Here is a 27,941-nt window from a genome sequence, read left to right as displayed (position 1 = left end):
AACCAATCTTTGCAAATGCCATAGTAATTTTTCTTGGACAATTCTGTCCAAGGGTTAAAGGTGCAATAAGGTTAACCCCATGTAAAGCACCAACCTGTAACACAAGACCAGACCACAACACCGGGAACTATGTGCCCTACTCTTTCCGATAAGTGTGTGGGTTCTTTAATGTCCCCTGCTATTAAACCATGTAACACTGAAGATGCAGGAGACTGGGCGTACGGTTTATAGTCCTCATCCGAGAAGACTTGAGTGTCTAACCATTTGCATATGTAATTACAAAGGGAGAACATTCTCAGTTATTGCAGGGTGTCCAGCAGCACGGTTTTTCAGAAAAATAGGAAAATAGGAAACACACTATTGAAAAATAGGAACTTTCTTTCAAAAATTAGGAAAATCAGTACTACTTTAATGGACAAAGATAGCCTCTCTACACCCCTTCTATCCCAATCCACTGCTTTAGTCCAGCAACATTGACACAAATGTACATATTCATGACAACACAGACGTTTGGATTTTAAAATTATTCTTCTTAGCTCTCACTGTGATAACAACATCAGTTTATTTAACATTGGAGTATAAATAAGAAAAATAATTGAAGAGCAATGGGGAATTGATAATTATTGTCAATTGGATACAACAGATTTGATACAAAATCACTGAAAACCATGGAAACATATATCTAAGCTATGACCAGAAATCCACTAAGCAACAGAGAAAAAAGAAATAATGACTGTCCCTAACATATTTTTGTTAATTTTAAACACCAGAGTCACAGACACCAATAGCTTTATACTACATCTACCTTTGAAACATGCGAGGCTATAAATCCATTTTAAATTTTGTAACTGTGCTACTTAATTAGCCATTAAAAAATAGGAAAAAGACGCACTGGCTAGCCTGAATGTGATGGAAAAAAAGTATTACGTATGTAAAGCAGAGTATTAAATTGTGCAAAGTGTCTCTGATCAGTAAACAAATAGATTTAGAATGAACCTAAACTTGAAAAATCTTAGGCTAATGTTTTTCAAGTTCTTTCTTTCTAGAACATGGACAAATCATAAATACTTCCTCTTTCATGCAATCATTTTGTTGTATTCTTTTCTCTTCATTTTTAGTATTATTTTGTTACTAAGTAATTTTGACCAAGTTAGGTCAAAATCTTGGTGATACTTCCCCTTTATGTATGAATATATTTTTTTTTTCAAGAACATAACTTTAAGACTTCTCCACTTTTAATAAACAATTACTTCACAAATCAACTCACTTGCCTAAGTACAGTGTGGTAAAGAGTTGGATATTGATTGGAATATTTAAATGAAAATAATTATTTCATTGATACATTAAAATACAGGTACACATTGTTGCCACAGGCATCCTTTTCAAAATTCCCTGACTTTTCCCTGATAAAAATAAAATTTCCCTGACCAAAGAAATGCAAAATGTCAGGTTTAGTAGTGGCTTCATCCTCCACTTGCCCTAAAGTGTGATATTTTTCAACAAATTTTCCATCTTCATATTGAAGGAAAAATATTGTTGAGATCACAGTGACCCCAAATGTTTCTTCCAGCCTTCAATGGTATTAATTCAATTTTCCCTAACTTTTCTTCAAAATGCCAATTTTCCCTGACTCCAAATAAAATTCCCTTACTTTCCCTGACCTTGAAGAATTTTTTCCCTGACCATTTCCTGACCTGTGCCAACCTGGTACATACAAACATCAAATATAATCAAGTATTGCAGCTATCACTGCTCAATAGACTGCAGAATACAAATAACAACTTGAACTTGCTATAAATACAGTCGTAAAAACATATGGAACTAGAAGGACAATGTTGTCAAATCCAAAAACACTTTGTACCAAACAGTAACTAAATTCCTATAAATCATTAAACGTAAAACATGACATAGCTATTGAAAACAATGATAAGAAATAACCGGCACCATTGCAGAACCAAATGAACTACGGCTTGGGCTATCCTGTTAAACTCCTCTCGATGTTCTAAGCATTTTTGCCAAACTATTGATATAAACAGAGACCTCTGTATGTGCAAAAAGCAAACTACACTTGCTGATTTCTTGGAATATTTGTTACTTTTTGTTTACCTTGTTTCTCTAAGATAAGCTTACTTTGCAGAATGCAGACGTAAAAAACGCTTCCAACTTGTCTAGCTGCTCTCTCATTACTGCGCTTAGAGAAGACACAACGAGCACAGCAGAATCTTGACGTACAGGATCGAAGCCGCTTGGGACGAAGTCAAAAAGTCCTGGTTAAGGTATTGATAAGTCAACGATTTGCCAGATCCAGTTAGTAACACCGCTAGCAGCGACCTTTTTTCTAAGAACATTTTCCCCTTATGGCATCGTATTGTTTCCTCGTCAATTCTCGTTCGGGTTGACCTAGTTTCTTTAAGGAAAACGTGATAACCTTCTAAGAGTCTCCAAGTCAGCCAAGGAATCAGACGCCATCTTGAACTAGACACTCACGCCTGCGCAGTTTGACCGGAATAACAAGAATCCTGTTGTCGAAAACGCTTTATAATAAAGTTTCCATATAACGCGCGCTCTGATTGGCTGAAACAGCGTGCTTTATCAGAGAACAGAGCACGGGTTGATGACGGTAAGTTGGCTTCCAAATTTTGCTTCGGAATTTTGACAAATTTGACCCAAATTAAACATCCCCTGTGACTCAGACAAACGCACTAGAAGCGAGCTATTTTTCTGCAGTAAATATGGCTCACAGAGACCATTTCTAGCAACAGTAGTGTTAAAACTGTACTAAAATAACAAGTTTTGCTAGATTCCCGCCGACAAAACATGTACAACTGTAGCGAAATACACAAATTCTCAACCTAAACAGTGCTTCGATAAAGACATAATTTTGTTAGGAAGGCAGAAATTATACTAAGAAGTAAAACAACGACAGAAAACAATTGAACTGTCTCTGTTTATGATGAGAAGCTTTATTTTTGTAAATTTACAATTAAGAATGCTCATTTGCTCAAACAACACTTACATGCAGTGTAATAACGCTCGTTCTCCAGTCATCTCAGCGAAGTAAACCGACGAGTGGTCAGTGCAAAACTTGCTCTGATATTCTCTTCTGTGCTCGAAGTAGAACCAGTGGGAGTCGTTAAGTCTTTCTAACTTTTACGCTAGTTCGGGCAATCTTGCTGCATGCGGCTACAAGCCGTAAATAACTGTAGCTCCTTTCAAATTCAACCCGGCATTTCGCATTTTCATCCACAAGCTTTGAGCTCCGCATTTCGTAATTTCCACTGGAAAAGTGCTCGTTTTCATGGGCCACAATACGGCCGGATTCCTCTGGACTATAAACCTTTACCTGCCTTGAGATCCGTATTTAAAAATTAACTTAAAAGCGAACTTTGAAGGCATCATTCTTCTTTCGAAAGCCGCTCAAACTTCTCGAAACTGAAAGCTTAGCTGAAGTCCAGTTCGTGATTGACAGCTGTCGCTTCGTTAGCCAATCAAATTATTTGAACAATTCTAACAAGGATTGTGATTGGCTTATTTTAGCGTGCTTTATCAGAGAACAGTGCACTGCTGACGCCACTTTTGCTCGTTTGGAAAATAAAGTTTGGTTTGAAAATTCAGCCGAATGCGTGGGGAAATTATCTGATTCTTTATCATAAAACAAATAAAGAAGCCTCGACTGTGCTCTGTTCTGTTGTAAAGCACTTAGGAAGCGGTAGAGCACTCAAGAAGTAGGGAAAAACACTCGACTACGTCTCGTGTTTTCCCCTACACTTCTTTCGTGCTCTACCGCTTCCTGCGTGCTTTACAACAGAACAGAGCACGGTCGAGGCTTCTTTATTTGTTAAGTATCCCAGAGGTCTTCGGTTTCCCGTTCCGCTGGACAAGGGTAACGAAGGCTCTGGGAACGAGATTGACTTGCGCCTAAATCCTACCGCTTAGAAGGACAACCGAGGAGTACTAGGAGCGAGTTTCCGAGTCGAGCAGTTTTCGGAAATTGTCGGCTATTCCAATATGGCGGATTATACCAATCACATAATATGCGAATTTTGCCAGGGGTAAAACTACGTTGATCAACTAGACAGGTACGTTTTTATTCAGCTGACATGTTAAGAATAATGTTTAGAGAGTAAAGCAGTGAATTGTTCGGCAAATGCTCTCTATTTCTGTAGGTCTCTTCCCGTCTAGTTTGTAAACCGTAAATTTGTACGCCGGCTAACACATAACACTGTAGACGTCTTTAACTTATAATAGGCACAAGAGTTTTTAAATACGTCTTTCCTTGAGAACGAAACTTTTTATTGGTTCGGCGGATCCCTGAATTCAAACTTCCTTTGCCTTGTCCCTCTGGCCGGTAGGATCTTGAAAATACTACCGACCAAAGGGACAGCTTGTGTACAAGGTACATGTAATTGGACTTAAGTCCATGCTAAGTTTCATTTGTGGAATAGTTTGATACATTGCTCTTTAGTCTTACACTACACTAGATTATCACTCTACAGTAATATTTCAGTTTTCTGTGAACTTGCCCCTCTGGCCAGTAGGATCCTGAAAATACTACCGACCAGAGGGACAGCACATGAATAAGGTAATTGGACTCAAGTCCATGTACATTTTTATTTGTAGAATAGTTTGATACATTGCTCTTTAGTCTTACACTACACTAGATTATCACTCTACAGTAATATTTTCAGTTTTCTGTGATCTTGTCCCTCTGGCCGTAGCATCTTGTAAATACTACTGACCAGAGGGACAGCTTGTGTATAAGGCAATTGGACTCAAGTTCATGCAGAGTTTTATTTGTAGAATATTTTGATACATTGCTCTGTAGTCTTACACTACACTAGATTATCACTCTACAGTAATATTTCAGTTTTCTGTGATCTTGTACCTCTGGCCGGTAGGATCTTGGAAATACTACCTGCCAGGTAATTGGACTAAAGTTCATGGTGTCTATAAAAGTCTATTCATGCCCTGTTGTCATTGCAATAATTCAATGAAAATGACAGTATCTGTGTGGAATTTTAAGTTGAACGACAGATTTGGAGTGTTAATATTTAGTGAAGGAAACTGTTATGTATATGTACAACTGTTAAAGGAAATATGAAGAGGAATCCTTTGCAAGCAAAAGAACTTTTGAGTTCTTTTGAAATTATGTACATTCCTTCAGTTCGGTAGCATTTGCTGTAAGATCTGCTTTTTCGTCACTTCACAGAGAGAGGGAATGTCATCCTGGAAAATAAGACAAACATAGTGAATTTCTCCAAGAAAGTGTTATGAATAAGAGATGTGTAGTTGGTATCCATGTAGTTTGGTTCAAATTGATCTTCCAGTACTTTGTGAGAAGTGTTGATACTTGCTTTTGATTCAAAATACCTGGCTGAAATAAGGAGTTTCTCCCTTGCTGAGGTGCTCTACAAACTAAACATAGATAATACCAATGAATTTAAAATGTATCATTAGTACAAGTGATCAGTTAAGGTAAAGATGAACACTGATTTGAATTAACTCAAGCCAAGCTAATTATTTAAAGAGACATAGAAATTGATGGAGTATGGTATTTGCACAACTTACCATACAGACAAAGACACCACAATCATAATCAATCTTTTGCTTTGGTGCATCCTATGTATAGGGATTCACTTAAAATGTGTAAGAAAATGTTCAGTCAAAAGAACCAGAGCTTGTGTGGACTAAGTACAGACCAAGAGCCTGGCACATTTATGGTACATAAATCTAACTAACTGGCATACAGTGTATATCTAACTGATGCCATCGCTGCCATGTTCGATGACCAATGACAAAAGAATTTGTTTTGTTGTTCTTGTCATCTAACATGGCTGCCAGAGTCTTTTGAATTTTCTGCTTATTTCGGGCCAATTTCATCACGTGTCATTTACATTGTCCGAGACTATTTACTGGGAGTGGGAGATTATTAACTCTGTTAGCTACATCATAAGGACCCCTATAAGCTTTCTAATGCAACTGTAGCTCTATTTGTTCCATTTATTGTGTTCAAAGAACGCAAGTCTAATTTTTACCTGTGGCTTTGTAGAGTTGGTTTTCCTGTGCATGGTTATATGCAGAAAAATCCCCATTCCTGTAAGGACACCAAAATGGCCACCCCACTTGATTTTTGCAGGGACATGTCACGGCCAGGGTGGGGGGGGGGGGAGGAGGAGGTCAGGACCTCCTGGTTCTCCCGCTTGCTGGCCCCCATCCTCTGTTAGTAAGGAGACTCAAAACACATGCTTGTCATTTAGATGCGCAATCCTTTGGCGTTTCTTTTCTTTTTTTTCAGAAGTTACAAAATAAGCTAAATGTAAGTCAAAAAATATTTGGGTTCTTTTTTCGAAAGTATTTTAATTTATGCTTAATAAAAGATTCCTGCCTTTGTAGAACTCCCACTTCCCGCCCTTTCCTCTTCTGCCTCTCTCCCCCTATTCTTCAGGGGCGCTCGCCCCCCTGTCGTACCCCCCCCCCCACCCCACAATTTTACTCATGGGTGCACAAATATGCAAACTATTCAATCTGATTAATTCCAGAGTAACTGGGGCTACACTTATTTCACTATTTACACTTATTTACACTTGTTATTTTGAAAGCCTCATTTTAGAAGTGACTTATCCTTTTCAGAACAACCAGAAGCATATCACCTGACAAGAACTGCTACATCACCCAGTTGGATACTGACCTGACCTACTCACAATAACAGCTGCTAACAGTGAAGAGAATTACAAGCTTACAAGAGCTGCTACACTTCTGATCCAACTCTTAAAGTTTAACATTCCTTCAGAAGAGATTCCTCTATCTTTACACAGAGTATTAGAGTTACAAATATATTTCATTAAATATTGATGTCTACAACTTGAACCCATTGGACATATCAGAATTGTGTCCTTCTGCCTAGCACTCTGTTTCACTTGGAGTGAATGCAAAATTACATTTATTAAGGCATTGAAATCAAGTGTCTGATAACCTTCATATTAATGTGAATCCTCAATATTCTAGCCTGCTTTATGACTTAAGCAATAAGAGGAATGTATTGAATTTTTCTACAAATAAAACTGTGCATGGACTTGAGTCCAATAGGCCATTTTACAGTTGTGGGCTTAGTTACCTGGCCTATGACTGCAAGTGAGGCTGGAGTTGACCTTGCTTTGATACAGACCTCTCTGCTTTTCTCATGTAAATGCCAACTAGTTAGCATAAGAACAACTTGATTTACACAACAAAAACAGTGAGGTCTTTATCAAAACAAGGTCACCTCCAGCCTCACAGCCATTCAAAGGCCAGGTCACTGAACAGACAACTGTAAAATGGTCTATTACCTTATACACATGCTGTCCCTCTGGCTGGTAGTATTTTCAAGATCCTACCGGCCAGAGGGACAAGATCACAGAAAACTGAAAGTATTTAACTGTACAGTAATTCCAGTGTGGTATAGCACTAAAGAACAATGTTTCAAACTATTCTACAAATAAAACTGAGCATGGACAAAGTCCAGTTACCTTCCTGGGGGGGGGGGGGAGGGGGGTACTTTGGGAATTTCTGGGTGGGGATGTGCCGCTAGGACCCGGGAACCTTTAGCCGTCTAGCCGGCACCAGAGCTAGTTCAGCTGAATTTTGCTAACCTAAACTAGACTAAACTCCCCAAATCCCCCCATCTATCGACACTATTGAGGCTGATTTGGGTAAATTTAAACTTGCTGATTTGATTTATATATAGATAGCAATTCCTGGTTTCCTTACCCTAGACAAAATCTTCAACCAATTAGTCACTTTTGTGAAAAATTATACCCTATTCTAGACCAGGATGCTCTGATTTATACACCCTATCCTAGAGTAAACTACTTGAAAACCATACCCTTAACAGCGACACATTCCTATATGGCCCATATATGGCAGCCCCCCCCCCCCCCCCTAGGTTACCTTATACACAAGCTGTCCCTCTGGCCGGTAGTATTTTCAAGACCCTACCGGCCAGAGGGACAAGATAACGGAAAACTGAAAATATTTAACTGTAGAGTGATTCTAGTCTGGTATAAACCTAAAGAACAATGTTTCAAACTATTCTACAAATAAAACTGAGCATGGACTTAAGAGTCATTGTCAGAGAAAACCGGGGAGTACCAAAAGATCGAGGTCGGCCGTTTACATCCATCTTTTCACAGTATAAAAGCTATCCGTAAAGATTAACAACCATGACATTTGCCGAAGTAGGCGTTCGTTTTTCTTCGAGATATCACCACATCATGATTTTGGTCTCTTAAGCGGTTTAAAATGACTGAAATTTCGGGCAACTTTAGGTGAGCCTAACAGATACTTCCTGCAGATACCAGAAACTCTTATTTTCGTGAGATAATATTTGTCCCCTTATTAGTTGATTGAGAACTATTAGAAGTCTTTCGCATTAATTCTACAGTTTTCACGAGGTGCCAAATATCGCCGCCGAATTGTTAATGGGCATGACCAAATTTTAGCCATTTTCAGCAAGTCGTTTTTAAACTCGTGGATACGCGAAGCGTAGAAACGTGTTTATTGTGGGGACTCCGATATGCAAATGTGTCACTCACTCACTCACTCACTCACTCACTCACTCAGGTGTAGACACTGCCTGTAATTAGTTGGCCCGAACGAGAGTGCCCGAGTCCGACGCCATGTTGGAATAGTAACCGCGCCCGACGCCATATTGGAATAGTAGGGAGCTTACGAATCGACGACTTTCGGACGATGGCGCCGTTGGGTCACCTTATAGTCTCGCGTCACCATCCTGTAGAAATTTGAATTTACGATTCGCAGTAAAGGCGACGACGTTTATGCGCGACCGGCAAATTTTTTTTGTCTCAGGAGCTCAAGAAAAAAAATACTCAAGACAGACCAACAAAATGTGCTAGCATGGCAGAAAAGAAAGCGCAGCTGTACGTCGAGAAAAATTTGGGTTCTAAAAGATTAGGCTGGCTATAAGACCACTCAAAACAACAGAGGAAAAATCGCCTAGCTCTCTAGTTGAGCTATCTAATCCTTGTTTCTAGCTGTCGACACGAATGCTAAAACTTTTTAGTCCTTTCAAATTCATTGTACACCAAAAAATGTCTTATATTTCAGTGAAGCGTGATTAAAATGAAAGATTTTTCATACAGCAATTTGCTATTCATTCACACCGTGTCGTGCTTTGACCGCTTTCAGTGTTGGTTGATCTCATAGCGTTCGCCATGGCACTGTAGAAGGTCGTTTCTTGAACGAAAACAGGCAAATAAAATTAAAATCAAACATCAAGGACATGCCCCAAATGTGATACTTAAATTATCTGGCAAAAATACCCGAAGTATCGAGGGAAAACTTTGAAAACTAACCTCATGGCCTCCTGTTTCCAAGACGCCGGCAAATCGCTCTCACCAACGTCGTCGACTTTGGCGTGAAGCTGGGAAGTGCTCAGAAACGCATGCGCAGTGAGCATGTCACGCAATCTAACGGCGGCGTCGTGCAAAAGTCGTCAATTCGTAAGCTCCCCACAGGGAGCCCTCACATCCGTTTAGAGCATGAATAAAAGATGAACCTACCTTTATCGCGCGTGTTTTGTGTTTTGTGGCGGCCATTTTGAATTTTTAATACGCGCGCGGTGTGCTAGTGCGAGGTCTGGAACCGAAATTACGGAAAATCGATCGGAGCCTGCTCGGAGCTCTAAGTAAATGACAAGGGATGAAACTGAAATGATAGCGTTCTAAATTTGCATTAGTTCGAGGAGAAATTTACTTCGTAATTTAACGAAAATTACTCTGTGGGAAGAAAAAGCATTAAACTAAATATATCTACGCTCATTTAGTCCAAACATCTAGAAGGTCTGCGATATTTTGGCGTTGTTTTAAACAACTCGCTTTCGCACTATGTTTCTGCCAGTTGGGGGTCACGGAAGTGAGAAATGCGAAACGTTGATTGACAGAATCGAAGCGGAAGTGATAGTGTCGCTTGTTCTGATTGGTCAGTTCTAATTCCAGAAGTTGGATGATTTTATTCCGGAAATAGAATGCTGCCACAAGGCCAAGGCCAGATATTCCCGATTTATGACGCCACACTGGCGGGAAGAGTTCGAAAGAGTTCTCATTTATTTGGAAGAATTCAGGAATTTCATGACTGTTATGTTAGGAAATTTCTTCCACCTGACAACATGAGGTAAGTATTAATAGTAGGAGAAGATTTTGCCAATGTCAATCAACTCTAAGGTAATTTTGTGATTTGAGACGGCGAGATTCACGTTAATTGGCGACCTTTTCGGTACTGCGATTCAGATCAGCTTAAAAATTATGTTGCTGTTCGTTTGCCTCTAGCGGTTTGACTGACTGTCAAAGGAAAGTGCTGGATGTCGTTTTGGCTGGCCACAATACTTTTATTGCTGGGGCCGCCGGTAGTGGGAAGTCCTTCCTCATGAAGCAAATTTGTGAGCGTACAGAGAAAACGGTTTGCGTAACAAGCACGACTGGACGTGCAGCGAAGGTTTTAAAAAACAAAGCCAAAACAGTCCATTCATTTGCGGGAATTGGTGACTGCCACGAACCTAAAGAGGTATGTTGTGTGTTTCATGTTTATCTGGCTGCTTTTGTGTGTGTGTGTGTGTGTGTGTGTGTGTGTGTGTGTGTGTGTGTGTGTGTGTGTGTGTGTGTTGGTTTCAGAGAAATAACTGATATGTTTGAATATATGGGTGCACGCTGCTGGTACACGAACGTAACAATGCAATGCAGGAAATTCGTATTATTGTAGAATTTCAACAATTTTTTTATGAAGTATAATCGGTGAAAAGAGCCTGGTAAACTGTCCTGATCAAAAGGCTAGACTGAAATCCTACTGTGTGTTTATGCTGAAAAACAGCGCGTCGCTTTTAATTGTTTGTGTGCGGCTGTTATAGTTGGGGTCACTTTTGCATTTGCTGCAAAATTATTCCTTAATTTCGTTATGTCATTGAAGCACAATATCTAAAGTTAAATTGATCACAAATTATCCGGCTGAATATGGGCTCTGAAAACAGATCATTGAAACAGTTGAAGTTAAGGAGGAATCTTAAGCCGGTCTGTCGGCTTTCCCAATGATCAAACATTTTCATACAATGTGCACGTCATGATGGATGAAACCCGCTAAACCATCAAAGCTTCTTTTTTGCAATACACATTTAGTGTAGAATTTTTAACTCAAACATTTTCATTCAGCTTCTTGCTTTAGTGACTTCAACTGCCGAGGATGACGGATGAAAATGTTGATCGTTTAAAAGTGGCCGGTGGTTCCACGGGGCCTTGAAAAAAGATTAAACATTCACAAATACATTCATTACAAGCGATAAATCGTTCGCTCTTTCACACAAAACCCGTTTTATTCCATTTTTCCTTGGATTAACTAGATTGGGCCGACTTTTCCGTGCAATTTTCTTGTACTGGAGTAAATCCGAATCATTTTTTTTTTCACTGTACCGCGCGCCAAATCATCTGACATGAAATGGCTCTTTATTCCACTCTACTCTTAGTCCGATTTCTATTTAAATGCTTGTGAAGCCATAAAACGTAGCCAGTCCAAATTACGATATGTCGATTTAAATCTGTTAGGTGATTCACGAGTGCTATAAACATGTACATGTAGATCTCAAACACAACCCTCTTTTTACGCTGAATACTAAGCCGTGACCTGAGGTCAAGGTCACCGCGGCCGTAGAACATACAAGGTCAACTAATATTTATGACCAGGAGTCCAAATTGTTTTAATTTTAATTTTTGTAAATCAAAACAACTTTGCCATTAAAAACCACGATATGCCGATTGAGAAGTGCTAAGCTACCTGTGGATCTCACATCTCTCTTTGTTAACACTGGGCATGGAATACAAAGCGCTCTGGAGGAAAAGCCACGAGTTCGCGACATCATGCCTTGGTCACATTTAATGTTCGAGGCAAACCACAGCGTCTTAGTAGATCTTCACCGGAAAAGGCACTGCTTTTTTCAAAATACTTTTAGTTCACCATGTTCAGAAGTAGAGAGAGCTCCTAGATGTCGGTTCCACGGAAATTCGTTTACGTGACAATTCCTGCGTTACAGTGTTGTCATCGGCTCTCGCTGCCGAAAATAGACTGTAAGCAGTCTCTGTTGTTTTCCTAGAGTGACACCATGAATAGTAGAAGACGCGACATCGCAGACAAGGGGATAATTATTCTTCTTTAGCCCAAGATAGACACGAGTAGCTGGCTTCCCTCGTTCAGTTCTTCGTTTGGTTTTCGTGACATTTGGGAAGATCTTTCTAATTACACGACCAAATGCACTCGCATCTACTGGCTTCAAATCCGGGCAGTTTTCTTTCGCCTGCCAACCATTCGCCAAATATCTTTCGTACAACTCCGCACAGGGCACATAATTTCTTTCATTCGCCTCACTGTAGTTTTCAACCAGCCTAGTTTAAGTCGAGAAAAAATTTTTTCACTACCTGACTGACGCGTACACCATCGATCTTCATTAAAATTCGAGTAGCGAACTAAGCCTCTTGAACTTTTGTACTCACCATTCCGTTATTTTAAGTTTGTTTCTCGACTCAATGTTGATTCCTTCACATTCCACAGCGCTGGCTGAATTATTTTTCAAAACATTTGCAACATTAAGAGGAGGCCATTGGTCCGCCATATTGCAACACTTTGAACGCACGTCACGAAACCCGCATTTTGACTTCCGGTCTCTCTTTCACATCCTATTTCCGTTCCCCCCAACTGGCAGAGACATACGACGAAAGCTAGTCAGAAGTTTCATCCCTTGTCACTTTATTATCCTCGGTGAGCGATCGGCTACCCCCGAGAATTTGCGAATTTTCCCGCCCGTCCCAGACTTCCGTAATTTCGGCTCCAGACCTCGCACTAGCACACCGCGCGCGTATTAAAAATTCAAAATGGCCGCCACAAAACACAAAACACGCGCGATAAAGGTAGGTTCATCTTTTATTCATGCTCTAAACGGATGTGAGGGCTCCCTGTGGCTCCCTAGTAACCGAGCTTGACGCCATATTGGAATAGTAACCGTGCAGTCAGTGCGAGCCTACTACTCAATGCGTGCATCGTGCCAGCCCGAATATTGATGACTTTGCAGCTTTTACACGACCATTAATGTTAGGCGTTTCGCTAAATTGAAGTGGAGTTGACTTCGAATGTTCGAATTAATACTATGGCCAACTTGAAGGCTGAATTTTAGGAGCATTTGAGTCGTCCAGGCATTCAAAATGACCAGGAGATGTGCATTTGTTTGCTGGAAAGTGACCTGAAAAGCTAATGTGGTAAGCTTTGATGAGAATGTGTCTTATTCCTCGACCTTAATGAGCTTATATGAGCGAAACGAACAACTTTTAATGAGCGAAAGAGGTATTGAATACAAGACAAACATCGGCACCATTGTATAATATTGTAATTTCATTTTTATAATTTAGTAACATCTAAACCTGAGGCCAGCCGAAATATTGTTTTAACTCTACGACATTGTTTCAGCCTTGCAGTAGTGACGTATTATCGTTTTACTTTTCAAGTTTGGCTGATTAGATCTGCTGTGAGATCCATCGTTCCATCAAGCAGGACCTTTGTTCACCGCTTTGCAGTTTAAACACTTAAGTTTTTCATGTTGAGTTGTCCATGTTCAACTGACATCGAGTTAAGTTTAGATTTAAGTTGTGTTCTCTATACTTGTCTTGTTTACTTTAGTACATTGATCTGAACTCTTACGTGGGATGTGAAATGCACATAAACTTGGAAAGAAACTCCCAAATACTTGATTTTGATAAGCTTAACTGATTTTTACCCTGTCTTTTGTTTACACTTTTGCTTCCTGATTGAAAAGATAACAAAGGGAAAGAAACCCCCTGTGAGCTTGTCCCCAGTTATTAGTTAATACTAAATACATTGACACTTAAATAATGCTGAGGGGGGAGAGTACTCTATGATTTGTTGGGCAGGAGTGTCCTCTGTGACCCAAGAACCCTCAGCCTTTACCACTCCATGTTCTGCTGCAATTTTGCCACCCTAGCTATTCTGGACGTATGTCTTTGTAATATGTGTGCAAAAAAAAGGCAACGAAAAAAGCCGACACTTTGTGAGTTAAGTGCGACCTTGCATGGTACAAACCCGGCTTGTTTTAACAGCATTTAATAATACACCAGCAATTGCAAGTTCACAAATATGTTTCATCTCTAGATTACCTAATCCACAAGTTTGGCCATAGGTCTCCTTTGATTCAAAAGTGCGGGGGTTTATTTCCACAGAAAGACATTTTTGTGATAGTCTTTTGCATTGTTATCAATATCCAAACATTGCCACTCTTGTTATCTTCTGGAGAATTTATTCATATTTTTGGATACTTGCGTTGTTTGTTCTTTTAATGTGACAAAACAATAGAGTTCTAAAGCGTGACGTCAAGATGTGATGACAACCAAATTCTTGGTTCTAGACAAAGTCACGCTAAGCACTCACAGTCGCCACTTTGGATTTGTCATCACTTTTGTGCATTGAATAACTTTGTTATTCTTCACACGACGTTTGTTTTGACCCAAAGAGGACATGGATTTAGATCCAAACGCTGAGTTTCTCGCAAAACTGTGCCGCAGGAAGAGCGATATAACTCTGAACACGACGGTATGAGGATGTTTTTGATCGATTGGTAAGGTCAGGGGTCACTATGATACAGTGCTTTGCTCCAGATTGTAAACATCAGTCGGAATCGCTCACTTGCAAGTTTTTTAGTTTTCCAAATAAAGGAAAGGACAAGGAGGAATATCGCCACTGGTTTCACTTGTTAAGGTATGAAGCAATGCTATCTAATATTTCATTTGACATTGAAGAATTCATGATGGTCATTCATGTACTCGAAACCCTCTAGAATCTCGGAAAATTTCAGAAATGTGTATGAGAAATGTTAACATACAGGCTTTAAAGCCTAGGTGTTTTCATGAAAACCTGCAGATCTTTTGTGTTGCATGCAGGAAGGTTTCACAATTTTTCACTGTCTGCCTTTTTAGGAGAGCTGATAGAGAACCAAGCCAACATTCTAAGGTGTGTAGCTGCCTCTTCAGAGATGGATTAAAATCGGCAGGACCTGAAATTTTTGAGCGAAATGCTCACAAACTGTTTCCTACACAGGGAAATCCTACTCGGAAGAAAAAGAAACTTGATTCAAAGCTTGCTGCATCTGCATTCTGTGACCTGGCAACTACTACTCAGGGAGAAAATTTGACAGAGCAAATGTGAAATGAAAGCATCTCAACTGAACAAGTAATACTGGAGGCTGAACTAGAGTTGACTAAATAAGAGCTGCTATATATTCTCATTAAGAGATTAAACATTACCAGAGGACATACTATTCTGTTCAAGTTTGAGTTCAGAAGTCATCAGAATGGAAACAGGTCTCCTTACCAAGGAGGTGTTTACCATTGTAGTGGAATATGCAGCTCAGTTTATAAGGAATCAATTTCTTACTCTGCTGAGTGGAAAGTCAAGTCGATCGTATTTGAAGATCAAATCTTTCTAACACTTATGAAGTTGCGTCAAAACTACACCAATCTGCACCTAGCACAACTATTTTCTTGTAGCGTTTCAACAATATCTAACATTGTCATAACATTTATACGTGTCCTTCATGGACTACTTTTTGATGATTTAATGAAGACAATCCCTTCAAGAAGCAAAAACAAGTTGTGTTCACCATCATCATTTGCTACCTTCTCAAAATTCAGAATTGTCATTGGCTGTACTGACATTGAAGTAGCAACACCCAGCCTTATGTGCCAGCAAAATGCTACCTACTCAAGTTGCTGAGGGATGAACTCATTTAAAGTTTTAACAGGAGTAGCACCAAATGGAGTACTGACCTATGTTAGCAATCTCTACCCAAGTTCGATCTCTGATAAGGAAATTGTGCAGCAGTCTGGTATTTTGAGGCATTTTGTTCCTGGTGATCTAATCTTGGCAGATAAGGGATTCCTCGTTCAGGATATTGTTCCGAAGGGTGTGAGTGTGAACATGCCACCCTTTCTTGAAAACGGCAAGTTTACTGAAAGCAAAGCAAAGGTGACTAAATCAATTGCCAGGTGTTGCACGCATGTTGAGAGGGTTATTTGCCTGGCTCAAAGATTTTAAAATTCTCAGTTTTATCCCCCCTTTTTTAAGGTGTTATATAGACAAGTCAGTCATGTGCAGCTCTTGTGAACTTGCAGTTCCCTTTAATTAAGGAAGGATGTGAAGGAACAGATTTTGACTAATCAGAGTTAGTAATTAAGCATTATAAACTAAAGCAGAAGAGTGAACATTGCATAGAATAAGCATAAGAATATCCTTATGCTTCTTTTATGTAAACTTGTGAATTACATGAATGATGTTATATGGACAAAATGTTTTAGTTAATGAACTTGCTATTCCTTTTTTCAAGGAGGGATGTGATGGAACAGATTTTGACTGTTCAGAGTTTAATGAAGTAAAAACAAGTTGTTTTTATCTCAGTTGGAGTCTTAACAGCAAAGGGTATTAAAAATTGTTTTTGGTGGTTGAATTTGAGATAGGGGATATTTAGGGGGCTGGAGATATTAATAAAAAAAAAATAGCATATGAAGGGAGAGGGGTAGGGGGAGCAAGTCTGCCACTAAATCTGCAAATAAAAAAAGTAATAATCAGCACAAATGGACAGCTTTAACTTCTGAACCAAAACATTTAATTAACAGTACGTAACTAACGTATTTTTTTTACAAAAAGTACTGCCAAGAAAAGGTTTTGAAAGGGAATATTTGAAGGAAAAAGTTATTTTGTTACAAAAACTTTGAAGCTCATTTAATTTAATTTGCTTTACGGATCAATGGAAAAAAAATTAATTACCTGAATGTGGTAAAGTACTTGAATTTGACAAAATGGTAAATTATTCATATAATTTACCATTTTGCGATGTGAAACGTACAAATGTTACAGTCTTGAGAGCTTTGTACAACATTATTTTGTCTGCTGTTAAATTTATTTCTGAGTAGAACATGATGATTGATAAAATGTTACCAGAATGTCTCTACAATTCACCAGTTATTTTCCGAAAGAGTTCTTGAAGGTAAAAATCTCTAAGTTACTGAACTTTCTCCACCCAAGAACCTTCCCGTTGAATCTCCAAAATAACAAATTCCTTGGGTGTCCAGACTACAAAGTAGCATTTCTTTCATTTGGTAAAGAACATATGGACCTGGGATTGGTGCCAGTGCACATGGTCTTTTTTTAGTGGAATTTTTCCATCCTTCTTTTCCAGGCAGAAGGATCTGTCTTCTAAGGTCTCCTCAATTGTTAAGTGTCTTTGAGTGTATGGACACTTTGCCTCCAAAACAATGTCATCTTCCACCAGGCCGTCTGGAGAAGCTCCAAGGTGTCCCAATGCATCTAGCCAAACCCCAGTCTTCACCACCTGTAGGCCAGTTTTTGATGTGAATGCTTTCAGGGCTTCTGGCTCATTTGTAACCCCCCACTATACAGCTTTCACTCATGATAAGTCGTAGTCACCAAGGAGCTGTTTGAGAAGAGAGGGTGTCACTCGTTTAGCATTTAAAACACACCCAAAATTACTGGCTGTCAGTCGATCCTTCCTGATCATTTGCCAGGAAGGATTGTCTCTCTGTCCTGCAGTTAGCTGGCTAACTTCTTTAATTGTTGACCAATCCAGTTTGGCATTATCCATCAAATACTGATGCTGCCTTTGGGTGTCTGGTAGTTGCAGAAATTCTTCAGAGAAAATAATCTCGTCAGTAGTAGCAACAGGCAGGGGCCTAGACTGGTTCTGAGGTTCAGGGCTCTTGACCCAATACAGTCCTGTAAATTTTCCATAGCTTTTAAGGCTCTGATAAAATTTATTTCAATCCTCATGAATTGGTTCTCTTAGAAGAGCAGTGTAGCCTGGCTTTGCTGGGGAAACATCTCAAAAACTGATGGGAGCAATGTGCTGGTGGCTTTCCGTTTTCTCCACTGACATTACATGTCTGTTCTACTTAGGTTGTAAATACCATGTATGAACAGTGCAGCAGCATGGCTACATTTGAGCCTTCCTTTCTTTCTACATGATTCGATTTGTAGTGATTTTCACCTCTCGTTAACAGGGCAGCCATTACTGAAATCTGTCTCATTGTTTAGAACCAAGTTTTTTGGTTGCCAGGCAATGTGACGTCAGCGCTTTAGACCTCTGTTAATTAAAGAAGGGGAAAACGGTTTGTTTATCTACTTGTATTTTTATTCTCAAGGATGTCTTTTATCATGTGGTAAATATGATGTAGTTCTCACCAGCTAAACTTTACCACTAGAGATTCAGTCTGTTCTGTTTTAATTTCATTGTCAGTTGAAATAAACTTTAAAAACCTAGGTATTACTCTTACAGTTGTTTCTGATTGAATTTTGTTTTCTTATAAATTTCCCTTTACTGAGGAACAGCTTTAATTCTGCAAGCCTGTATGTTATTTTAAAACAGTCAGTCTAACTTAATATGTAATTGTATTTTCGTGATTTTGTGTTTAACAATATTGCTTTGAATTTCCGTTTTAGCAGTAGCGGATGAGGATCAGGGATTGGATGAGGATCAGGGATTGTATGAGAGAAAACATGCACAAACCGAAGAAAGTCTTAGTAGAGAAGAGACTAGGGATCCATGGTGAGTATCAGCCCTTGTTATTATATCTATCAGTTGCCATGTGTTAATAACTTTTTTAGAGTTATGCTCCAATAGCTGGTTAGCTTATGAGTTTCTTCTGGTACACAAAATACTCCTGACCAGCAATACTAAGAAGAACATTGCAAACCAAATGTGTAAGAGAAAACAAACTAATAGTTTTGGCTTTTTTTTTTCAAAACACATCTTCTCTGAACCTGGATAAATTAGCCAGTTTCTAATTTTTAATTCCTTTTCATCCCCACCATGAAGGCTTAAAATGCAGCACAGGAAGTGTTTAGTAGATGGAGTTTCAAAATCGTAAGGAAGAAGTGATTGTACAGTACCACTTTAATGCATAGTTTAATATCCTTGTGTATCCAATAAACCAGTCAACAACCCGTTGTCCCCACCAGAACAAAATAATTTTGTTTTTAAAATTGATATAAAATAAAATTCTCAACTCAATTACTGGTAGTTTGAGAAGTTCTGTGGTGTATTATAGGTTAAGGTACAGATGTATGGCAGTGATACAAGCAATTTTTGTTGCATGTTACACAGAAAATATTCAAGCATATCATATGTATGGTTACTTAAACATTTGTCACAGTGCACATATTTTTTCATTCTTTGTTGTGACTCTTATTTAAAACCCCAAAAGCTGTGGAACAAGACAGCTTGTAGGAAGTTGAGCTTTCTGTGTTAGCAAATAACAGCCTTAAGTGCCAATTACAAAGTAACCAACAGCACTTAAATGACAAAACTGGTAAACCATACATGTACAATTGCCCCTACTGTATTCTACATGTATACATACAGTCTTTAAAGCACTCATTTTCTTTCCTGCAAAGGTTTGAGGCACAACAAACGTAAATGAATTAAGAGAGGTTGAGGAGTCAAGGGGGCAGAGTGAAGAGAACTTTTGGATGCTGCAAAGCTATTAGAATGAGCTTGAAAGCTATTAATGCAGTGTTCCACACAGATGTTCTTGCTAATTTGCCCTTTGGGTAATCAGTTCTGTTTTTGTTGGTTGCCCATGTGTCTTTTTGGTTTTCTACCTAGTAGACGTTTGTTGCCCATTAGCACTCATAAGAAAAATTCAACTTGCAGAAATGCTCAACTATCTTATAAACTAATGTCTTCTTGTTTTGGTGTTGCAACAGTAATTCATTGGGTGATTAATCAGTCATACAGCACATCCCTCACAAGATTTTAAACATCCACTAAATGTGCTCACACATTTTGATTGGACTACACTTTTCTTACAAATAGACCTAGTGAAGCACTTTTATTGGTCAAATACCATGAACCAACTGCCATGAATAAAAACATAATTCATGCTCTGAAGCACATCATTATCATTGATATTATTGTTATTATTTTTGTTGTCATTGTTTTTATTATTGCTATTTTTATTTATTATTATTTACGGTCAACAAATTTGGAGATGGTATGGTCCATTTCCTGGACATTTCTCTGAAAAGAGCATCCATTGACATTTACAGGAAACACGCAAACACTGGACAGTATGTCTTGTTTTCTAGTCATGAACATTAGCCTCGCAAAATCGCTTCGGTTAGACTCCTGTTGCACTGGGCTTCTTGTATATGTGAAATAGACTCTCTCTTTCAGAAACAAATAACACTGATTAAAACGTTCCTGTTAGGGAATGGCTTTCCTAAATCTGTGGCTTCTAATCTTGTAAAGTGTTTCAGACACAGTAGTTCAGAACCTAGAACATCTAATCCCAATAGCAACAAGACTGAGTTTTAAGGATTTAAATTCTAATGTGGGGTTTGGGACTGGCACTAGTTTTGCTAGCCCAATGATATAGATATAGATAGGAGCTCCTCTGGGGCTGGTCCCATCATTGTCCCAGATTAAAAATGACATACCGTAAATCCTCGAATAATCCCCCCCCCCTCGAATAAGTGCCCCCTTTGAATAAAAGCCCCTCCTATCAACCGAAATTTGGACTAAGCGCCCTCCCTCAAATAAGCGCCCCCCTCCCCTCCTCCCAACAAAAGATGTATAGTTTTCGTCATGTAGTATTAGATTTGTACATTGTTTCAGTTTGTGAACACGTTAAGTACTAATGGTGCCACGATTTAAAGTTTAGCATCGGCTTTTTTCTTCAATAAGCACTGATATGTTGTTATTTACACGCAGATGACGTATTAAAAAATGATCATGTCCAGCCACAGTTTGGGAAAAATTAAATAAGCGCCCCCCCCTCAATTAAGTCCCCCCCCCGTCTTTTCTTAAATTTGAAATAAGTGCCCCGGGTGCTTATTCAAGGATTTACGGTAGTTTATTACTCCATCTCAGACAGGAAGTAAGTGATATCTGAGCAGTATCCATTGACGTACCTTGAAACCAGAACCAGAGTATTAACATGTAATCCCGATATGTAATGTCAGGATTAATATTACAAACAACACAACAAAAAAAGTACAGGATGCAAAACAGAGCACAGTGATGCAAACCCAAATACAAGTTACTTTTGAAACCAAATTAAAAATTGCTACATAGAATGAGATGGGTAACTGTAATCACAACTGGTGGTTTTCCATTTGCATGAAAAATTAGGAGACATTAAGTTGAAGGAAGTGAGTTTATAGAGAAGTCCATTTGCATCATATTAATCAAAAACTGGTTTTCTTATTTAGATATAGAAATAAAGTATGTGTATTTATAATGCGAATTATAATAATATTACTGTTGTACTTAAGATTATAATTCCAAAGCTCTGTTAAAAACTGATTTCAGTTTCATTAGGTAGTTTGGTGCTTTGGACCCAAAACAGCAGCCTGAAAACGGTCCCTCTAAGTTGACAAGACCTTGAGTAGCTAGGAAGTTTCAAGAAATGGACCCCTTCACAGAAAGTGTCAGTTTTCCATGATATTGTGGTGTCTATTAATGAACTAAATCCCTTGCCATATTTTTAACAGCCTGGCCAAACCAAACCTGGAGGCATTAGATGACATGATCGATGAGGAGGAAAGGGAGTTAGAGGAAGATGATGAAGAAGAAGAAGAAGAAGAAGGAGAAGGACAACAGGATCAAGAAGAACAAGAGGAAGGGCAAGAAGAACGATACAATGCTGACCTTTACAGAAAGTTAATAGAGGATGAGTTTAGTGGCAGTGGTGTAGAATAATCAGTATTTATTTTGTATATTTTTTAAATTTTTTAACAGTATTTCTTCCATAGATGTATTAATAATTAATAATTAATAATTAAGTAAATAGAGGATAAGTCTGAAATTGTTTTGATTGTTCTACATTTACAGCAACTTATTCAAATTAACCCAAGCTCAAAGGCTGAAGAAAATATGTCATTACTCTTGTTTACTAAATGAACCACAAATCACTGTGTTGTCTGTGAATAGTTTTGTTGGATCTAGATTTAAGGAACAAAAGATTGACAGAACTTTTCATTTTTGTCACAAGAACCCAGTCACAGTCGTGCCTGACTAACTGTGGCCACCTTCCTTGGTTTAAATAAGCTAATCAAAATGCATGAACTAGGTACGGTGAAAATATCAAGCACCATGTAACCTGTCGGTCAATTGACAACTCCACCTCTCACATTTCTTTTCATAATTTTGGATTTGCCAGGTTTGAATGGAAGCCATAAGAAAGTTGTTGAAAAGATGTCAAAAAAAGATGGAAAAAAATTAGTTTGGTGGCCTTTGTTAGAAGTGCACCTCTGCAAATGCAATGATAAGTATTACATTAGTATGCATATGTCCAAAAGGCATTTATCTGTCAAAAATAGAATTTCCCAAACTAATTCTAACTTTGGTTATTTTGCCTTTCCAACAATATAAATCGCAAGATTATAGTGGTTTCACAACACAGGCTAAAAACAGGCCCTAAAATATAATTTTCGAAAATCTTTGGATAAAGCGATGGTTTGTATCATCCGTGAGTTTAACATTGCAGATAATTCAAGCCAATTAATTCAAGGTCATAAGTCAGATTGTTTTGGTTCGCACGTGTATAGAAAGATCTATAGGATTCCTGTTGATAGTGGTATTGGTAATTATTATATCTGTTCATGAAAACACTAGTTGTATAAATTCCAGTCTAGCCATACACAAAAAAGATTTGTAACCTTCTTTGTCATAACTGAATTATGTTTTTGAACTAGTATGAGTTCCGTGTTGGTCGAGTTCTTCACCTTGCAATGTTATGGCGAGATCCATAGACTTGTAAAAAAAGAAATACTCATATCAGTATCCGGCGTAAGTTTAATTCCATGTTCAATGCTAAATTCCTGAGGGGTGTGCCAACAAACGAGGACTAACAATAGAGCTATAAATCAATGAACATAATAAATCCCTCTAAGATTCTCCTACCGAAACAAGTGATATGTTGTTGAGATATCACTAAATTCCTAATTTTCAACCTTCTGCTTTCATTTCATCGTTTCTCCCGGTTAACAACAGGCACCGTATTAGCTAGTTCCAGCCGATCCCGGGAATACAAATCGCATTAGCAGTCGGTGCTCTATGCTCTTATTTTGGAGATTCCGTGATATTTCTTTCTAAAAACAAAAATTGAAATAGTGCTTAACATAACCTGCCTCAGCACGTTTGCGAAAATCTATTGGTTCCTTTCAGAGGTTCCTTTAAGAGCACTCGGCTAACCTCCCGATACGATTTCCATACAGCCCCATACATTAATTATGTATGCAACTATCTCAAACTATCACATTATACTCCGGCAAACAGCGATCGTGAAAAGAACGAGTCAGTCAAGAAATTGCATGGATAATTAATGTAGAGGTTGTGCAGAAATCTTGCCAACCTCCCTGCCCAAATAAGAGACAGATGTGAGTAATGTTATTAGTGTAGCTAATATTTGTATTGTAAGTAACGTTACTGATGCAAATAAAAAAAGCTATACTACGTGCAATGGAAAGAATGACCTCTACTTGGAATTGCTGGCTGCACAGCATCGTGTAAGGATGTACTCTAGGTATCGTTATTCATGACGTGGTAATAAGTTATCGGGAATCCCTCTGGCGCAAGACAAACCCAAGACCAGGCGAAACTAGAAGCGGACAGTTAGATCACGTCCGACTTGTTGGGTGGGAGGGTGGGTCGCCAACCCAAGAGAGAATGATGGACCTGTCCCCTCATTTTCTCTTGGCCAACCCCATCGCTATACACGGCCTCGAGTAGAGTGATGAGGTGGAACAAGCGTAAATTCTTTTATAATCTCCAGGGTACCAATGCATAGCGTAACGCCGTAACCGATCACGCGATTCTACCTGACAAAAAATGTTGCTCCTGTTTAAATAATTCTGAGAAATTATGATGATCCCTCAGAACTGCATTGCGCATCCCTACTGCACGATTTTCGTGTCATTATCGTGCGCCCACTAGCGTGTGCGCATACATGTACACAAAATCAAGAAATTTCCTTCAGACTAAGCCCGGTAGCGAAATAAATGCTTGTTTTCTCTTAAACGAGCATGGTGACCATTATTTTTTCCCGTAATTTGGGTGTACATACTGTCTCCTTTAAGTTAAAAAAAAATCAAAAAATAAGCTAGAAAGAGGTAAAAAATGATATAGCTAAGATCGTGCACAAAGCCACGATGATGTGTATCATGACCCTGGACAACGACTCAAGTAAGAAAGGTTTTGAGGCGATGTCGTTAAAACTCATGGAAATGCTACATAAATTTTATTTTACTGTTCCCTATGATTGAGCCTGTCTACCTATCAAGGTTTTTTTCAAGTAACCTTTGCTTTTAGCTAACGCAAAATGTAACGTGAATCGATGAAATGAGGTACGTGATTAGGCATAAATGGAGTAGAATTAGCCCATCATATCTCTTTTGTCGTCTTATTTCTTAGCCTATATATTATGGGTTCTTTCACGAGGCGATGAGAATAAACTTCTTGTTTTCAAATTGTTTTTTGCATATGTCTTTCGCATTTATGTTGTAATGTCTTTTCACATTTCAGCCGTTAGTGTACAAGAATGGAAATCAGCTATTGTATTTGGTTTCGTTTTGTTCTCCCGGAGTGTAGTGAGAGAGGCGGTGATGTAAACAAAGTAATCCAAACATCCACGGCAAATCCGTATTCTTTCAAAAACTTTTTTCATGCTCATGAACAATGAATTTAGCAGTAACAAAGCATCTTTATCTCTACTCACCGAATAAAAATAAATAAACGGCACGCAATGCATGCAGAAGCGATGACGTTTCTTTTTGCTGGCACTTACAAAATTGGGATATATCTATAAGGGGTATTTGTAAATGGAATTTGAGTTCATTCATCAACAGGGATGTGAAAACAATTGTCACAAGTTAAGAAATGAATAAGTTAAACAAACAAACAAACAAACAAACAAACAAACAAACAAAAAACACGATCAGTAGCCTCTTATGCAGTCACACAATATTTCCTTACGAGGAATGTGCGATACTGAGCGTCTGCCAAGGAGACTAAGGGATGTGTGGATGAAAATCGATTCCGATTAACAAAACATCTGTTTTTGAACCTGTTCTGCTTTTATGCTCTCATTACGGCTTATTTGGTTATGGCAAGAGAATCTGCAAGCATTTAGTTCATGAGGGTGCAGGCCAAATCAGCTACTCATCTCAAACAAAATGAACCTACAAGACATGACTCCCACATAATGCAACTTCAGCTGGCGACACTATTCTCGGTACCATTGCGACATACAACACTAACATACCTTAAATGGCCTTCAGCTGCAGTCTAGGTAGTGTCACACTCAAAGATTTCTGAAACAAAATTGTAAGCATCTACATAATTAAATCACGAATTTACGAAATGTTTAAAACGAAAAAAAAGATCTGATTATCTAAACGGAAATCCCGGGGGGGGGGCAGGGGGGCACTGCCATATATGGGCTACAAACAGACGACGATCGAATAGTATCCCATGATGCAATTTTCTACGTACGCGACGCAACATCGAAGTTATAATGGATTTCAGCGTGAAATAACGTGGTTTTCTCCGCGGTCTATTTCTTATTTTTATTGCAGTAAAACGTAAGAAAAGTGCATTATTTAAATCTTTGACACGATTATAATGATTTGTAAGTGTTTAAGAGCGCAGCCTTATTATAATGTTCTTGTCTTTGATTGTGTTCAGTGACTATTCGCATCACAAAGTGTTCATTGACCCGTAACAAGGTCATGAATATTCGCTTTTCTTTGTACAGTATCTTGATGTCTTCGATTTTTGGGCATCACGCCTCAAAATATAGACATAATAATTATTTTTGGCACAGAAGCACCGAGAAGTACCCACATTTTTGTGACCTTTTAAGCGATCGAAGTGGTTTGAAATTTCGTAACATACCAGAGTTGCGTGTGAATGTCTGCTTCAAGTCTCAGTTTGTTTGGCGCTTTGTTCCCGAGCCTGGTCATCTTTTAGAGTCAAAATGATTATTTTCGAAGGTGTTTTGGTTATTATTCTTTCCGAAACTGCAAAATGCTCAGCAGTGATAACTAGCCTTAACAACGGAGTGTTTAACTTCGTAAATTTCAATAGTTCAATGGAGCCGTCATCTTCGAAAAGATGTCATGTAGCAAACGGCACAACGCGGAACAAGCCTGCCAAAAAGCGGAGAATCGGTACCTGTTGTAACTTATTGGTATCAGCACAGGGTTCTTAATCCAGCGAATAATTCGTCCGCAGGCGAATTCACAACAACCACCGGAACGAGAACTCTTCTTCGTTCGTCGATGCATTCCACATAGCTTATATGTATTTCTAGTCTCGACAGACCAACGAAACACAAGTAAAACCCTTCACTGTAACGGGAAAATTCTCTTTGACATGCGGCTTTTCAGAGTTGGTCTGCCTGTGCACGGTTCTAGGCCGAAAAAAACCACATTCCTGTAAGAACACCAAAATGGCCACCCCGCTTGATTTTTGCAGGGGCATGTCACGGTTAGTAAACTGGTACCGTTTAAAGCTAAGACATGTGATAAGACATGTGGCGAACATGTGAGTATGTGAGCAGGCCATGTGAGCTCGTCTTTCCGATGGATCTTTTTTTGACTTCTTTCCATTCGGTCGCCGTACGCCTCGCAATTATGTGCTCTCAGCGTTAGATTTCGCGAATTTAAACGCTTCGACGGCAGCATTTATCGCGATCTGAGGGAATTGTCCTTGTTTATTAACACGACTTGGCTTTGGGATGATAACCGTGGGAACAGCTACATTTTGATTGCATTTGTTGATTAGTTCCTGTCACGACAGATAGTTCAGTCTTTATCCGGTCGAAATTTTATTGTTTGGAATCGGTGGAAAAGTACTCGGAAGGCAAGATCCATAAGACTACTTTATTCATCTGGGGAAATACTCGAATTAGTCGCGAAACGAGCACGCGACTGCAAACGCTAGCTTAGAATAATGTACGTAATTTAAATATTCTATGAAACTTGAGAGACTACAGAAACTGGCAGCGTCACGCAACGTATCAACAAATCGTGACATCTTCACTAGCATGGACTTTGACACTATGCATATCTGACTGTAAAACCTCGGTTGCTGCTGAAAAATGTTGATTTTAGCAATAGACAAAGGTTGAAAGTCAGCTAGTGAAATCATTTACTTACGATATATAATTATATATTAAAGTGAGAGCGTCGAACGCACTCTCATAATCTCTGATTACTACTAGTATGTATTTCTAGTCTCGACAGACCAAAGAAACACAAGTAAAACCCTTCACTGTAACGGCAAAATTCTCCTTTGAAACGCAGTGAATATAAACTAACTCGGTACTCTTAAAAGCAGAAGCCACGGAATCCAGACAATTGTGAAAGCACGCCATAGCTCTATCGCGAGAGCGTAAATTAAATGATGACGTCATGTACGCAGTAATAATATAAGCCTAAACGAGATGCATCATGGGATACTATTCGATGGTCGTCGGGGTAGGGCCATTACAATTGTAATGCTCATTAAACCTTTTTTAAAGCAACTTTCCTGTTGTCTTTGCAGATGTGGTTGCTTTAGTTCACTAATTTACCTCAGGATCTGAGGGAGGAATGCTGCAAGCTCCTCACCCGTCAAACACAACAACACAAACACAATGCACGCGCGCATTTCCCGCCAAGATAGACGTCTCCGTTTCTTTTAGACCTCTAAACCGAGTAGTAATGGGGACGAGAATCGTCCTCCTTTACGGAACTCGTCCACTTTCAAGCTCAATGTGAATACAATCAATGAAAAGTTCACAATTTGGTTCAAATCTGGCCTTTCAATGACGGTTTCTCGCTCAAGT

The 27,941-nt window shown here is 38.9% G+C and overlaps 2 protein-coding genes, 1 long non-coding RNA gene and 2 pseudogenes across 5 annotated transcripts in view; 3 read left to right on the top strand and 2 right to left on the bottom strand.

Moving 5' to 3' along the window:
* Positions 1-8,002: 8,002 nt before the first annotated feature.
* LOC145494828 (uncharacterized) overlaps positions 8,003-27,941 on the top strand; it is a 152,510-nt gene continuing 132,571 nt past the window's right edge. The window contains exon 1 of the mRNA XM_081474402.1: positions 8,003-8,505. The gene's annotated coding sequence lies outside the window, so the exon portion shown is untranslated. The remainder of the gene's footprint in view (positions 8,506-27,941) is intronic.
* Positions 9,689-12,999, bottom strand: LOC145494835 (uncharacterized). Its single transcript, XM_081474411.1, has 2 exons — positions 12,528-12,999; positions 9,689-12,419 (listed from the first exon to the last, which is right to left on the bottom strand). The coding sequence occupies exons 1-2, from the start codon at positions 12,644-12,646 to the stop codon at positions 12,065-12,067; spliced, it is 474 nt and encodes a 157-aa protein (XP_081330537.1). The 5' UTR covers positions 12,647-12,999; the 3' UTR covers positions 9,689-12,064.
* On the top strand, positions 13,155-16,833 carry LOC145494758 (uncharacterized; annotated as a pseudogene). The gene is made up of 2 exons (XR_014050293.1): positions 13,155-14,796; positions 15,015-16,833. The product of XR_014050293.1 is annotated as an uncharacterized LOC145494758 (transcript).
* On the bottom strand, positions 16,926-21,639 carry LOC145494173 (uncharacterized; annotated as a pseudogene).
* On the top strand, positions 17,863-23,989 carry LOC145494852 (uncharacterized). Of its 2 annotated transcripts, none has more exons than XR_014050316.1 (2): positions 17,863-18,655; positions 21,604-23,989. It is a non-coding gene; the product is annotated as an uncharacterized LOC145494852 (long non-coding RNA). The 2 variants fall into 2 exon arrangements; XR_014050317.1 differs by lacking the exon at positions 17,863-18,655 and adding an exon at positions 20,912-20,987.

The sequence above is a fragment of the Orbicella franksi genome, chromosome 8, assembly GCF_964199315.1.
Source record: "Orbicella franksi chromosome 8, jaOrbFran1.1, whole genome shotgun sequence".
Classification (NCBI taxonomy): Eukaryota; Metazoa; Cnidaria; class Anthozoa; order Scleractinia; family Merulinidae; genus Orbicella; species Orbicella franksi.
The sequence above is the reverse complement of the archived record's forward strand: the minus strand, read 5'-3'. Positions and strand labels throughout refer to the sequence as shown.

What these genes read in the sequence shown, in the direction of transcription:
- LOC145494835 (XM_081474411.1), bottom strand. Translation starts at nt 12,646, where the DNA reads ATGGCGGACCAATGGCCTCCTCTTAATGTTGCAAATGTTTTGAAAAAT. An exon ending in AAACTTAAAATAACGGAATG is followed by an intron (nt 12,420 to 12,527) that starts GTGAGTACAAAA and finishes GACTTAAACTAG; the next exon opens with GCTGGTTGAAAACTACAGTG.